The 15,830-nt window shown below is 44.9% G+C and overlaps 1 protein-coding gene across 1 annotated transcript in view; it reads left to right on the top strand.

Moving 5' to 3' along the window:
* The window catches only part of LOC135085624 (protein son of sevenless), an 86,244-nt gene extending 74,729 nt beyond the window's left edge, over nt 1-11,515 (top strand). Inside the window, exons 32-38 of the mRNA XM_063980400.1 lie at nt 1,234-1,333; nt 2,345-2,453; nt 2,949-3,012; nt 5,202-5,273; nt 5,829-5,905; nt 7,121-7,215; nt 11,402-11,515. Of these exons, the coding sequence (XP_063836470.1) occupies nt 1,234-1,333; nt 2,345-2,453; nt 2,949-3,012; nt 5,202-5,273; nt 5,829-5,905; nt 7,121-7,215; nt 11,402-11,515 (631 nt within the window). The remainder of the gene's footprint in view (nt 1-1,233; nt 1,334-2,344; nt 2,454-2,948; nt 3,013-5,201; nt 5,274-5,828; nt 5,906-7,120; nt 7,216-11,401) is intronic.
* The last annotated feature ends 4,315 nt before the right edge of the window (nt 11,516-15,830 follow it).

Below are 15,830 nucleotides of genomic sequence, written 5' to 3'. Positions count from 1 at the left end.
CGTGAAATATCTTGTGATTAAACATAATATAAGAACTTTTTCCACTAAGACATCTCGTTTTATACCGTTCGATTGTATATGTGTTTTAATCACACGAACATCCCATTTTTAGGGACTTTTAGGAATTGCTAATTGTCATTAAACTGGACCAGTAAAAAAAGCAGAATCCAGTTTCATTACAAATATTGTTTCATAGGAGTCTACTAGCAGCTTCCTGCATTATTTTTTGCGTAACACCCGTACGTCATAAAAACGAGATTCTGCCATTTGAGTGAATACACAAGTTTTCCAGGATCCAGTAATCCAACAAAACTGGATTGTCGTGGAAACGAACCCTTTAGGCTATTAATCAGTATGAAATCTGCATACAAATTAGAATCGGGGAGTCTACCATGGCTACATAACTTTAACAATACCCGTTATGACTCTTTAATTTTTCGATAGGGGAACGAAAGATTAAACGTTTTTACCTATAACATAGCCACCCTGTATTAGATATAGGGTGTCTTACAGACACATTAGCGCTTATCAATCAAGCGCCGCGTGCGCCTGAAGCCTGAAGGGACGCCCCGACACTTATTACGCACCCTGTATAATGTTTGGGTACTATATATCCCTGTAATTATACAGGGTGGAATTTTGTAATGCCACCTGGAGGGAAAGTACCCTTAATACTGTAGATAGAAAATTTTACTCAAAGAAAACATTCCTTTATTTTTGAAAAGAATGAGAACTGCATTCAAACATTTTCGATTTTTTTTTTCGAAAATTTACCACCATCCATACAATTTTCTGTAAATAATTACAATAATTTAAGATTTAATGGTTTTCCTTTCATTTGATTTATCAAGTTTGTTTGAGAGATTTCATCCTTTTACTTAACCCTAACGATCGATTCAATAAAAATAAAGGGTGTAATTTTTACCTTAATTTTGGTGGTTCGATTCCCGGGTGTAGCAAGCAAATTTTTGGAAATCTTTGAATGCAGTTCTATTTCTTTTCAAAAATAAAGGAATGTTTTCTTTGAGTAAAATTTTCTATCTACAGTATTAAGAGTACATTCCCTTCAGGTGGCATTACAAAATTCCACCCTGTATAGCAATTTAATATAAAAGATTACGAATATATTGGCATATTTGAGACTGCTTAACTTAGTAATCGAACGTATTTATTACAATGTAGAGCTTATCATAATTTAACAATACAAGTTTTAACAATACCCGTGTATGGCAGGGCGTCTCTGTGCGGCGAGCGCAAGCCGGCGCTGTCTCCGCGCGGCGCCATCGTCGACGCCGACTGCTTCTACAGCCGCAGCAGCCGCCCAACCGACACGGTAACCTATTTGGCCGGGCTCCCACTATGCCGGACCGGCAGATCTCCCGGTCCGGTAAAGTCGCCGGAAGGCCTAGCGGCGGTACAAATTGTATGAGGCCGTTTGTAGACATCCGTTTTTTCACCGGACGACGGACCGTCAAAAATCGGATATCCTTTGTTTGCTGTCTATTTTCTCGCCGGACCCATATCCGATGCATGTGCACACGTTCATTATAAACCATACACCACCGCTAAATCCGGCAAAAAACACGGTCCGTTATCCGGTGAAAAAAACGGACGTCTACAAGCGCTCTGAAGCTGTTCACATTATCTCGGATCCGGCTTTTTCGCCGAGCCCGGCATTTTTACCGAGCGTTTTGTCGCTACAAAATGCCGGCAAAATCACCGGACCGGAGTAATGTGAACGAGTCGCGGCCCACCCCGCCGCGCCCGTGCTCCCCGCACTTCATTCGGCTCGGATTTCGGATCCGGTGATCCGGTGTAATGTGAACACCCTTGTCCGGTGTCCGGTTTCCGGCAGAAATGCCGGTCCGGCATAGTAGGAACCCGGCCTTTCTGTTTCTTTCTATTTATAGTCTTCTGCGTGTTATCTGCCAGAATTATTGCTGAAAGTAAGATTGGTGGCACCAATATTTATATTACCTTTCTCTCGTACTCATGTAGGCCTAGGATGTGATATTATCTATTTTTCCCATACATTTTGACGTCGATAAAGTATATCAAGGCGCGCATCCTAGCCCTTCTGGTGCTACCAATCTTACTTCATAAAATACCCAATTTAACAAGATGTACGTAATTATTAGTGTACATTTAATGCATATAACAAACAATAATCTGAACTTGATGTAATTCCGTTTCAAAGAAAAAAAATTAATAATATAAAATAAAAAGATTTATCATATCGGAATTGTCAAAAAATGACAGTTGTCAAAATTCCGTCAAATTTAAAAAAAAAATGGTTTGTTCAATACAGTTATGAAGCAAAAAATGTTATATTATTATTATACAGGAGCGGGTCCCACCTCTGCTTCCCCGGTCGAGTGGCAGCAGCGCGACCAGAGACAACGGGGACAAACCACCGTTATTACCACCGCGACCCGGCTCACCTCACCATCCAGGTAAGTGGCGTGATTGTGACGCGACTGCGACGCGACGGTAACACAACTGCAGCGTGACTGTGATGGGATGGTAACGCAACGGCAGCGTAACTGTGACGCGATGGTGACGTGACTGCAACGTGAATGTGAATGTGATGGGATACCAGAGCAATGGTGACGTGATTGTAACGTGACTGACGTGTTTGCAACGCAATGGCAACACATCTGTGATGTGATAGCGACGCGACTGAAGCTCGACTAAAGCCAGCGTGACAGTGACGTGTAAACGACGTGATGGCAACGCGATTGCAGCGCGACTGTGACATGTTTTAAACTCGAAGTATTTACGAGAGATGGTCAAGGATTGGACAGGATTTAAAAAGAAATTATAAAACAAAAACAAAGATGTCACTTTCGAAAAAACGCAATACGGCTTTAAGTTTTGCTCTCTTCGTATTATAACAAATTATGTAGAGAATCAGAGATATTGTTAATATATTTACAATTTTGTTTCAGCCAACGCGACGTGGTCACCGCCAGGCGACCCGCTACCAAGTCCGAAATTGCAAGAGCTGGCCAGGTAATACTTATTATTATTATTATAATAATACAGACTGTAATTCTTCATCTTTTCAAGGCAAGAGTGAATAAGCACTACGAGCAGATATGTACATCCTAGACTGCATCTCACTTAAAACCAGGTGCGATTGCAGTCAAATACCTGCCTTGTTATACATTAAAAAACACTTTACGTTTCCAAAGGTTGACTGATAGATAATGACCATTTTTAACCGACTTTAAAAGAAGGAGGTTCTCAATTTGGTTGTGTTATTTTTTCTATTCGGCAGACCGATGTCGACACCGTTGAGTCATTTCGCTTATTGTATTTTGTACTGGTAATGATTGGGGGAGGCCTATGTTCAGCAGTGGACGTCCTATGGCTGAAATGATGATGACGATAAATTATTACTACAGACGGACAAAAGCTGGTTATGGAATTATTTTCATTTTAGGCACAGAATGAAAAACATCCTAATATCCTTGGCTTTTTCAATATTTTGTGGCAGCCCTAGTCCCAAATAAAACCAACTATCAAGGGTGTCAGATAACAATGTTGTTATGTAATGTATATAGTTTATCTGCGAGTGTGTGGTATCTTCTTATCACCATACTAACATGGTGATACCCAAAGTAATTTAAAAACCGCAAGGGTAAATAAAAATTCATAAAAATATTTATTTCTGTGAGTAGCCTTTTAAAGAGCACTTTTATACGTCCCAATATATTTTTTGTATTGTCCCTGTCACTGCTTCGGGATAATGATATGAAACAGCGCTGAAAAGATTGGTCAAATTTACCTAACACGGTACATGATTTTCTAAAGTCCGGTCGCCGAGCACTTAGAATTTCGTCCAATGACCCCAAGCTACCCATCCTTATCGCTCGCGCGTAATTATATTGCTGTCGCGACTGTGCGACGCGCGCCCGCAGTGAGTGTGCGAGCGCGACAGCAACATTATTACGCGCGAGCGATAAGGATTGATAGCTTGGGGTCATTGGACATAATTATACGTGCTCGGCGACAGGACTTTAACAAAAGATCTCAAAATTCATAATTGGCTGTGACCCCTTGGATGCAAGAATATTTATTTTATGAATGAGATAGCTCACGTGGTCTCACGTAGCATCAAGGACCCCCGTTGGACATATGGACCCCTGTTGCATCTCACAGACCCCCCATTCAATTTTTCCCTTTAAAAATCGCTTCATGAGTCCGATGTCGACCAGTTTGAAAGAAAGAAAGATACATTTATTACAATGGACATCACACAAATACAGGCAATTATATAGACATGACAGTGGCACATGATAATGGAAGAAGAAAAAAAAATAAAACAAGAGTAAACTGAGCAGTGCCACCCATTCACCAACAAGATGCCCACTGCAACGGGACCCCACTCAGCATATGCCGTGGCCCACGGTGACGAAGGCCACGGCGCTGGTTTTCAGTGTGCCCCATGCCGAGTGAGGGTCACGGACCATTGGAAAAATAAATAAAATTGTAAGCTGCTTAATATTTTTGTACAAGTTTGAGTACCACTGGCCCATCATATCAGGTGTAATATGACCGTGAACAGATGTCTCTCGTAAAAATGACATTTTGAACTCATAAATTGAAGCGATTGGCAGAGTATCGGGTTGAGTCAATAACAAAATGTATTCACACACTACATTATAATTGTGGCGGAAGGTAACGTCTTTTTTATGATGTACTTGAATTGTCTTCAAAAATCTTGTTTATTTGTTAAACAGTTCGTAATTGCAACTGAAATTATAATAATATTTATTAAAATAGCTACTTCATGTCTAAATGTTACATTTTTAGAATTATAATGATTCTTAAATATTTGTAGCATTTTCTTATATTCAAAAGTGATATGTTTTGCGTTGGTGAAACAAAGCATGTTTACAGCTTAAAAAAAGATCACTTAACCTTTTCAGCGCCACGTCAAGCCATCACTCTGGACGCCACGCTTGATATATTATGATATCAATATAATCATTGTATTTATTATTGTTCAGTTTACATAATACTCAATTAGCCTATAACTGACATCATTTTTAAGGCTGATTAATCCGTCATTGGCGTTGAAAAGGTTAAAAGTTTACCAGAAAGGAACGCCCGACTAATTCAGTCACTACCAATTCTCAGACTGTTTTTATCTGACTTCGGAAAATGAAGACTTAAATTTGAATGCTTGTTCCCAGGATGCCTGCGATGTCGCCCAAAAGGTCGCCCGCGCCGCAGCCGCCCGTCAGTCCGCTCGTACAGAACGACAGGTCAGTAAAGGAAATAAACTCATAAAAAACTTTTAAAAATTATTAATTTTTTGCAAGTAGGCGTTTATAAAGCTCTTTTACACGTCCCAGTATTAACCCTACCACTGCTTTGGTACAATAAATAGGTCAATGCTGAGAAGAAGTAGCGTTAAGAAAGTTGGATTTTTCAGGGAATCGAACACTATTCACGAATAATTCCTTAGGCTGAGTTGCACCACCTTATTTTAGAAGTGACTATAACCAGAACCGGTGTTTTTTGTACGGAGTTTGACAGGCTTGAGAGTTAGTCCCAGAACAGACGGTGAAACTCAACTGCAACGAAACTGCAAGTTTCTGATAATTCTGATGAATGAAACGGAAACCTGATGAATGAAACTGAAACTGAAAGTTTCATACTGGTCGCGTCATGTGTGGTCTCTTAACGGACGCTATGGCAGAAACTTACATGCATTAAAAGAATAGATCACCGACTGAAGTAAAGTCCCAGTAGTTGCTTTAAAAGAACTATTGGGACTAAACGTCTTACTTTATATTAAAATCAAACTCCTTTTACAGAGGCAGCGCGTTCAGTTTTCCGGCGAGAGGCGCTCCCACGCCGTCGCCGCCCGCGCCGCCGTTAACACCACATCACCGTGAGTTATACACGTCATCATCATCATCATCAACAGCCTTATACAGTCCACTGCTGGACTATGAGCCTCCTCTACTATAGTGGAGGGTTTTGCCATAATCCCCACGCTTGGCAGGCGGTTGGAGATCGCAGTTTCAAAGATAGATGGTTTTCAGAGAGCTGCTGCCCGTTCTCTGTTTGATGTGTAGTCCCTAAGTCGCCTCTTACGACCCTCGGGACGAGTAGGGGTTGGTGCCAAATGTGTCCTACTCTGCCGTCACCACACGGCTTATTTTATTATTCTATTTCTTTATGTAATAACTGTTATACAGGATGACCTAGGTGGGTGATCAAACAAAGAACTGATTCTACTGTCCAAGTGCAACAACTTTTAATCAAGACCAATATTCAAATTCTCAAAAAAAAAAATTATATGAAAAGATTATACTCACATTTAGACCCTTTCTTTAGCCTCAAAAAGTTGTGATTGGATAAATTCAAAAAAGGTTCTTACATAATAGACATAGGCCCATAACATAAACCCTGCTAGGGTATTGCAACATGAGATTATTTGTATTGGGTATAATACAAATAATGACCTTTCTTTCTATTTCTTGTGTGGCTTCTACCTTATACACTGGTCATCACAAAAATCGACCCTCCCGCGACAAGCACTTTCAAACGTATGCATCCCCACTTCCCACCAATATTGACACCATTTAAAAGCCTAGTTCTGACCTTCATTTCATTAAAGGAAAAGTTTTTACCCCAAAAATGTGTCTTTAGAAGGATAATAAACAATAATAAAGGATCCAGAGTCACTTCTTCAAAAAATAGGTAGTTACGCTTGAGCTAACTTTTATGGCTATAAAACTGTTAAGTTGGGATTAATCGCTATCCACCTGTTAAAGAGGACACGTGAGATCATTATTTGGTTTTATAACCATAAAAATTGGTCTAATTGATCCCAGAGGTGAGCCCAAAGTGAGGTCTTTTTTCAAGTCACATTTATTGTATATCGCGTTTATGTTAATCGTTTATTAAGAAATTAAATGTGTTTTTCTTTAAGGATATTTATTGGGCTTTCAAATAACACCAATATTGTTGGGGCACCATGATTGTGTCAGTAGAAACGAGTTTTCCAGTAAAATGTAGGTGGGCCGATTTTTGTGATGACCAGTGTAGTTTCGTCATATCTGTCTGTCTTTTACACATATTAACACCTGACCGCTCACAGCAGTATCGTGCGGCACGCCGCCGCCGCTGCCGCCGCGCCGCCGCCGGGACTCGGCGGCGCCGCCCACGCCGCTGCCGCCGCCGCCGCAACCCGCGGTAAGTGTTACATATAATTATGATTGAGATGTCTAAGGGGTCTGTGAGTTGCATTGGGGGTGCATGAGATACTGTCATGGGCTTGAGGTGCAATGGGAGTCCTTGGGATTCAATGTGTACCGCCGCCACCGCAACCCGCGGTAAGTAGAGATGACTGAGGGGTCTGTGAGATGCATTGGGGGTGCATGAGATACTGTCATGGTGTTGAGGTGCAATGGGAGTCCTTGGGATTCAATGGGGTCCGCCGCCGCCGCAACCCGCGGTGAGTAGAGAGATGACAGGGGTCTGTGAGATGCTATGGGAGTCCGTGAGATACAATCATGGTGTTGAGGTGCAATGGGAGTCCTTGGGATTCAATGGGGTCCGCCGCCGCCGCAACCCGCGGTGAGTAGAGAGATGACAGGGGTCTGTGAGATGCTATGGGAGTCCGTGAGATACAATCATGGTGTTGAGGTGCAATGGGAGTCCTTGGGATTCAATGGGGTCCGCCGCCGCCGCAACCCGCGGTGAGTAGAGATGACTGAGGGGCTGTGAGATGCATTGAGAGTCCTTGAGATGTAATATGGGACCGTGAGATGCATTAGGAGTGTGTAAGATGCATTGGGGGGATCCATGAGATGCAGTAAGAGTCCTTGAGATGTAATATGGGACCGTGAGATGCATTGGGGGGTCTGTGAGATGCATTCGAAGTGTGTAAGATGCATTGGGGGGGATCCATGAGATGCAGTGAGAGTTCTTGAGATGCAATACGGGACCGTGAGATGCATTGGGGGGTCTGTGAGATGCAGTGAGAGTTCTTGAGATGTAATATCGGATCGTGAGATGCATTGGGGTGTCTGTGAGATTCAACGAGAGGTCCATGAGATGCAAAGGGGGGGAGGGGATGGACCGCTCATAGCAGTGTCGTGCGGCACCGTGTCGCCGGGACTCGGCCGCGCCGCCCACGCCGCTGCCGCCGCCGCCGCAACCCGCGGTAAGTGTTACCTACGTGAATACAACACTACGTCCATGTTGATAACATACGATGTCCATAACACACGACGTCCATATCGATAACATGCGACGTCCATGTCCATAAAATTCGTCTGAGGGGTCTGTGAGATGCATTGGGGGGATCCATGAGATGCAGTTGAGAGTCCTTGAGATGATTACATCTCACGGTCCCATATTAATGGGTCCCATATTATGCATAGGGGGGTCTGTGAGATGCAATGAGAGGTCCATGAGAACCACGATCGAAACCAGTTTTGACTGCAAAAATCATTCAAAAGTGGTTTTGACCAAGCGTGATAGTCAAAACTAGAGATGAAACGGATAGTTGTTTGGCCGGATACCGGATACCGGATATCCGGCCGGCTGCTAGGCCGGATAGCCGGATATCCGGCGGCCGGATAGTTGGCCCATTGTGTCGTTGCATGTCGTGACGAGTTTAGCGCTGCACAGGTGCTTCGAACGCGATCAGTGGGTCTATTAAAAGACTAGACTAGTCACACTTTTCGAAAATCGAATCCGTCCGAATAGAATGTAAGATTATGCCACTTGTCTAGGGGGCAGATCAATTCGGGCCATTTCGGTTACCATGGTGAGTGTGTGATTGAATAGCGAAAATTAAATTAGTTTACTTGCTGCGTAATCTGACTGAACTGCATCATGTCATCAGACAACAGACAGACAGTCCTGTTGTAACTAAGCTTTGAGTTTACTAAAGGTTTAGATTTTTCATACAAAAAGATTTTCCCGATAATTCCCGTTCCTATGGGAATTTCTAAGTATACTATAACCTACCCAGGAGTATGAAGAATAATTGTACCAAGTTTCGTTAAAATCCATCGAGTATTTTTTGTTTCTATAACTAACATACAGACAGACAGGCAGGCAGACAGACAGACAGACAAAAATTTTACTGATTGCTATTTTGGCATCAGTATCGATCACTAATCCCTGATAGTTATTTTGAAAATATATTTCATGTACAGAATTGACCTCTCTACAGATTTATTATAAGTATAGATAGCCCAGAAACAGAAAAAGAGTTTTTTGACAGGCTTCAATATGGCTTTTTTGTAACTTTTTATACTTTAAATAAAAGCCGTCATTATTATAAGCCATTTTATTGATATTTACCTCAAAGATTAATGTATTTCATTTTATTAATAGGAAATTGTCGTAGTTTTTTAATATCCGGTATCCGGCCGGATAGTGAGTTACTATCCGGTATCCGGCCGGATAGTAAATTTAGGCCGGATATCCGGCCTACCGGATAGTTACCGGATATCCGTTTCATCTCACTCAAAACCACTTTTGACTAATTTCTGCAGTCAAAAGTGTTTTTTTTTTTATCCACAACGAGGAAGCTCTTGGCCTGTATCTCACCTGATGGTAAGTGATGATCAGGCCGAAGGTGGAAGCGAGCTGTTTATGACTGACTATGAGTTTTGACTGTAACAAACAAATACAACAATACGTCCATAACATGCTATGTCTGAGGGGTCTGTGGAATGCTATGGGAGTGTATAAGACGCATTGAAGGGATCCATGAGATGCAGTTGAGAGTCCTTGAGATGTAATATGGGACCGTGAGATGCATTGGGGGGTCTGTGAGATTCAACGAGAGGTCCATGAGATGCAAAGGGGGGGAGGGGATGGACCGCTCATAGCAGCGTCGTGCGGCACCGTGTCGCCGGGACTCGGCCGCGCCGCCCACGCCGCTGCCGCCGCCGCCGCAACCCGCGGTAAGTGTTACCTACGTGAATACAACATTACGTCCATGTCCATAACTTACGACGTCCATGTCCATAAAATGCGTCTGAGGGGTCTGTGAGATGCAGTGAGATTCCTTGAAATGTAATATGGGACCGGCATTGGGGATCCATGAGATGCAGTGAGAGTCCTTGAGATGTAATATGGGACCGTGAAATGCATTGGGGAGTGTGTAAGATGCATTGGGGGATCCATGAGATGCAGTTGTGAGTCCTTAAGATGTAATATGGGACCGTGAGATGCGTTGGGGGGTCTGTGAGATGCATTAGGAGTGTGTAAGATGCATTGGAGGGTCCATGAAATGCAATTTGAGTCCTTAAGATGTAATATGGGACCATGAGATGCACTGGGGAGTCTGTGAGATGCAATAAGAAGTCCTTGAGATGCAATTGGGGTCCGTGAAATGCCATGGGGGTCGTTCAGATGCCATTAGAGTCCGTGAGATGCAATAGGTGTTTTAAAATCTCATGATTGCGATCCCCAATTTAAATTGTGGGTCCTTGAGATGCAATTGGGGTCCGTGAGATGCAATGGGGGGCCCTTCAGATGCAATGGTGGTCCTTAAGATGGCATATTTGTGCAATGGGAGTCGTTAAAATGGTGCAATGCGGTCTCCTAGGGGTCAATTCAAATTTGAGGTCCTTGAAATGCAAGGGCCCTACTTGTTGTGCAATTTGAGGTCACTGAGATGCAATAGGGGCGCTTGAGCTACATTATTGGGAAGCTTTAAGTTGGTTAGTTTTTTATTTAATGAGTCCGGACTGTTAGTCTTCAAGTCAAGTTTTTACTTAAATAGTTTTATAATGCGAAAGTGTAATAGTAAATAAACAAAAAATCTATATGTTCAGTCCGCAACAAGCGCATAAGAGCACATATTAAAAGCATTGATGATTATAAACGATAAAAATGATTGGAATGTTTAACTGCCTAGTTCGCATGAATAGTTATGACTATGTATATTTTAAAGACTGTAAACCCTTGAAAAGGAGGCTGGCAAATAGTGACAGAGTATCTTGCGCTGCTTCTTCTCAGCACTGGCCCATTTATTGTCCCGAAGCAGTGGTAGGGTTAATACTGGGACGCGTAAAAGTGGCTTATTCCACTATTCCCCGTTGACAATCCCCGTCAACGGGGAATAGTGAACTTTTTGTTCACTAATCCCCGTTAACGCCAATTGGAGCTTATAATGGGGAATAATTAACTAAAAAGTTCATTCATCCCCGTTATATTAGGATTTTATTTTGAACGTAATGGGGTTTAATGAACTTTTTAGTTCATTATTCCCTATTATAAGTTCCAATTTAACGTTAACGGGGAATAGTGAACAAAAAATTCACTTATCCCCGTTGACAATCCCCGTCATAGTGGAATAAGCAGTGCTTTTTAAAAGCCTAATTGATAAATAAATGAGTTTGAATGTCCGCAGGCGTCGTCAAGCCCCGCGCCGCCGCCGCTGCCGCCGCGGCCCGCGCCCGCGCCTGAATTATTACGACCGGCACATTCTACCATATTACAGCGGAGACACCATAACACCAAGTGAGTATACGATGACGTCACAAGTCTGCCGTGACAGAGACAAGAGACCAGTCAGTTCGCGACCATGACAGAGACAGGGGGAGCTCCGCGCCCGAGCTATTACGGCGCATTCTAGTATCTTACAGAGAAGACACCATAACACCAAGTGAGTATACGATGACGTCACAAGTCTGCCGTGACAGAGACAAGAGACCAGTCAGTTCGCGACCATGACAGAGACAGGGGGAGCTCCGCGCCCGAGCTATTACGGCGCATTCTAGTATCTTACAGAGAAGACACCATAACACCAAGTGAGTATACGATGACGTCACAAGTCTGCCGTGACAGAGACAAGCGATCAATCAGTTGGCGACCATGACAGAGACAGGGGAGTTCCGCGCCCGAGTTACTACGACCCGCGCACTCAAAATCAAAAAATCAAAATCAAAAATATTTATTCAGTTTAGACCACAAGTGGCACTTATGAACGTCAATAGAAAATAATAAAAAAAGAAAAGGTAGCCCTTATGGGGCACTTTACATGTCTCCTTATCTTTTGGGCCCTACCAGCACTCCACTATCTTACAGCGGAGACACCATAACACCAAGTGAGTTACCAACCATAATCTAGGCCCCTTCAAGTCGAGAGCGAAAGATACCATCATCCATCACCATTACTTTAGGATGGCGAGAGGTACCATCCTAAAGTCCGGTCGCGCTCGCACACTCACTGCGGGCGCCCGTCGCACAGTCGCGACAGCAATATAATTACGCGCGAGCGATAAGGATGGGTAGCTTGGGGTCATTGGACGAAATTCTATTTGCTCGGCGATCGGACTTTAGACTAGAAGGAGATAGAGAGAGTCGCGGTCTTAGTCTTTTGTCTCTGTCGCGGCCCGTGACCGGCGCCCGAGTTGTTACGGCCGGCGCATTCTACCATCCTACAGCGGAGACACCATAACACCAAGTGAGTACCCGCTGACGTCACAAGTCTGCCGTGACAGAGACAAGAGACGAGCGAGATAGAGTCCAGAGACAGAGTCGCGGTCTCAGTCTCTTCCGCGCCCGCGCCCGAGTTGTTACGGCCGGCACATTCTACCATCTTACAGCGGAGACACCATAACACCAAGTGAGTCATCATCATCATCATCATTTCAGCCATAGGACGTTCAGTGCTGAACATAGGCCGCCCCCATGTTTTCCATGATCGAGAGGGCTACTGCCGAAAAGAACAGTATTAGAGTAACTAAAATAGTTTTGAAATCTCACGTATCAAAGTTCAAACGTGTGCCTTTGTAGCAGGAATATCCAATCAGCAGTCACCCTTGTTTCTATTTTAACCGACATAAAAAACTGTTATTACATTACATCTTCTATAACGAGCTTATCTACACTTCGGAGAATGTGCGAAGGAATTATCCGACCTAATTCCACCAGCCCCCTTCCATCGCCGGGGAACCAGACGCAGGTTAGCGTACCATCCCTACATTGTCGACATTCCACCAGCTCGCACTAAGCGTTTCGATGACTTTTATAATGCGAACAGTTAGGGCCTTTTCAAAGCGAGAGTGAATAGGCACTTACAAGGCAGATACGTACCATCTTAGACTGCATCTCACTTAACACCAGTTGTCATTGCGGTCCAATACCTGCCTAGTCATGCATAAAAAAAATCTATGTTGCATCAACATTGCGCCGTGGCTGCCCTCTTGTTTTGATTTTTGACTGGCTTCAAAATAGAGATAACCCGCTCTAAAGCAGTTCTTATATTCCAGCAACATCGCAGCTTCCTAAGGCCGCCTTTGTCACAAATTTATCCGACTTTAAAAAAGGAGATAACTCGCTCTAAAGCCCGATTTACACTGCAATAAGTACAGTAGCGAGTTAAGGAATCAGCCAGTTATGTAATAAGTAGTGTCCAAACGTAGGCGAGTGAGTAGTCGTAAGTCGCTCTGGGCTCTTTTCCCTCTTTGCTTGATTCCCTACAAATTTCTCTAATCCATGTCCCTTCTCTTAGTCAATTCTCCCAGCACAATTAAGTTTTTCTTATCTTATCCTTTATATTCCAGCAACATCGCACCACGTCTTCCTAAGGTTGCCTTTGTTTTAATTTAACCGACTTTTAAAAAAGGATGTCATCATCATCATCATCATCATTTCAGCCACAGGACGTCCACCGCTGAACATAGGCCTCCCTCAATGACTTCCACATCGCACGGTTGGTAGCGGCCTGCATCCAGCGCCTTCCTGCTATCTTTATCAGGTCGTCGGTCCACCTTGTGGGTGGACGTCCCACGCTGCGTTTTCCGGTGCGCGGCCTCCATTCCAGAACCTTGCTGCCCCATCGGCCGTCAGTTCTGCGTACTATGTGCCCTGCCCATTGCCACTTCAGCTTGCTAATGCGTCGGGCTATGTCAGCGACTTTAGTTCGAATACGGATCTCCTCATTGCTTCGATCTCGTAAAGAAACACCGAGCATAGCCCTCTCCATAGCACGCTGTGCAACTTTGAGCTTCTGTATAAGGCTCCCAGCACAATGAGGGCTATCGTTTTAGCGCTCACCAATTAGCGCCACTGTAGAGTGAGGTCCTGTCACTTGCTAGTAGCGAAGACAGTGGCACCAACTGGTGAGCGCTGAAGTGGTAGGAGGACTATCGCATTTGCACTCATCAAGATGGCGCCACTGTAGAGTAAGGTCCTGTCAATCGCCAGGGGTGCCAACTGTTAAGTATAAAAACGATAGCCCTCATTAAGGTTTTCTTATCTTATCTCTTATATTCCAGCAACATCGCACCCCGACTGCCGCCGAAGCCGCCGCCGGCCGCGGTCGCGCCGCGAACATAGCGCCCGCCGCCGCGCTGCACGCTGCGAGCGCACCAGGGCCGACTGTACTACACCAGCGACACGCTGTGACGCGGTGGGGACACTGAGATACACAGTGATATGCTAGCTATATTAGTGAAGGGCAGCCAGGGTTACAGCTGGGGGTCGCTGAGCTATACAGTCGAGGATCACAAGCCGCGAGCAGGGCCGTCTCTACTACACCAGTGACACGCTGTGACGCGATGGGGACACTGAGATACACATGGGGTTAGTGAGCTATACAGTCAAGGGTAGCGAGGTACACCTGCAGGGCCGCCTGTATTACACCTGTGACGCGCTGGGGTCAGTGAGATACACAGTGATTGCCAGGTAGGGGTCAGTGAGATACACAGTCGAGGGTAGCGAGGTGCACAGTCAGAGGATACTAAGCTATATACAGCCACAAGCTGCTGTACGCTGCGAGCGCATCAAGGCCGATTGTACTACACTAGTGACACGCTGTGACGCGGTGGGGACACTGAGATACACATGGGGGTTAGTGAGATGCCAGCTGGGGGCTAGTGAGCTATACAGCCACAAGCTGCTGCCGTGGTACACTGTGACGCGCTAGGGACAGTGAGATGCTAGCCAGGGGTTAGTGAGCTATACAGTCGAGGGTAGCAAGGTGCACCTGCAAGGCCGTACACTAGTGACACGCAGCGCGATGGGGACATTGAGATGCCGCCAGGGGTTAGTGAGCTATACAGTCGAGGGTAGTGAGGTGCACAGTCAGAAGAGAGTGATACAGCCACAAATCGTTGCTGTGGCGCGCGCACCAGGACCGCCTCTACTATACCAGTGACACGGTGTGACGCGCTGAGGACAGTGATATGCCAGTTGGAGGTCAGTGTGATATACAACCAAGGGTAGCGAGGTGCACAGTCAGGGAAGTGTGAGCCAGATAGCGAGGAGAGAATGAGCTATACAATTATGGGATACTGAACTATACAGCAAGAAATACTAAGCTAGACAGCAAAAGGAAGATTGAGCTATACAGCCGAGGGTCATAAACCACAGCCGTTAACCTAGCGCCCGCCGCCGCGCTGCACGCTGCGAGCGCACCGGTGGTGGGGACACTGAGATACCAGTTGGGGTTAGTGAGATGTACGGTATACTATACAGCCAAGGGTAGTGAGGTGCAAAGTCAGGGTACAGCGAGATATACAGTCAAAGGATACTATGCTATACCGCCACAAGCAGCTGCCGTGGCGAGCGCACCAGGGCCTGTATTACACTAGTGACACGCTGTGACGCGGTGGGGACACTGAGATACCAGTTGGGGTTAGTGAGATGTCAGGGGGGGCTAGTGAGATACACAGTCGAGGGTAGCGAGGTGCACCTGCAGGGCCGCCTGTATTACACCAGCGACACGCTGTGACGCGATGGGGACACTGAGATACACAGTTATATGCCAGTTGGGGGCTAGTGAGATACACAGTCGAGGGTAGTAAATGCAAGCCGGGGGTCGGGGTAGTGAG

This window comes from Ostrinia nubilalis, chromosome 29 (assembly GCF_963855985.1).
Source record: "Ostrinia nubilalis chromosome 29, ilOstNubi1.1, whole genome shotgun sequence".
Classification (NCBI taxonomy): domain Eukaryota; kingdom Metazoa; phylum Arthropoda; class Insecta; order Lepidoptera; family Crambidae; genus Ostrinia; species Ostrinia nubilalis.
The sequence above is the reverse complement of the archived record's forward strand: the minus strand, read 5'-3'. Positions and strand labels throughout refer to the sequence as shown.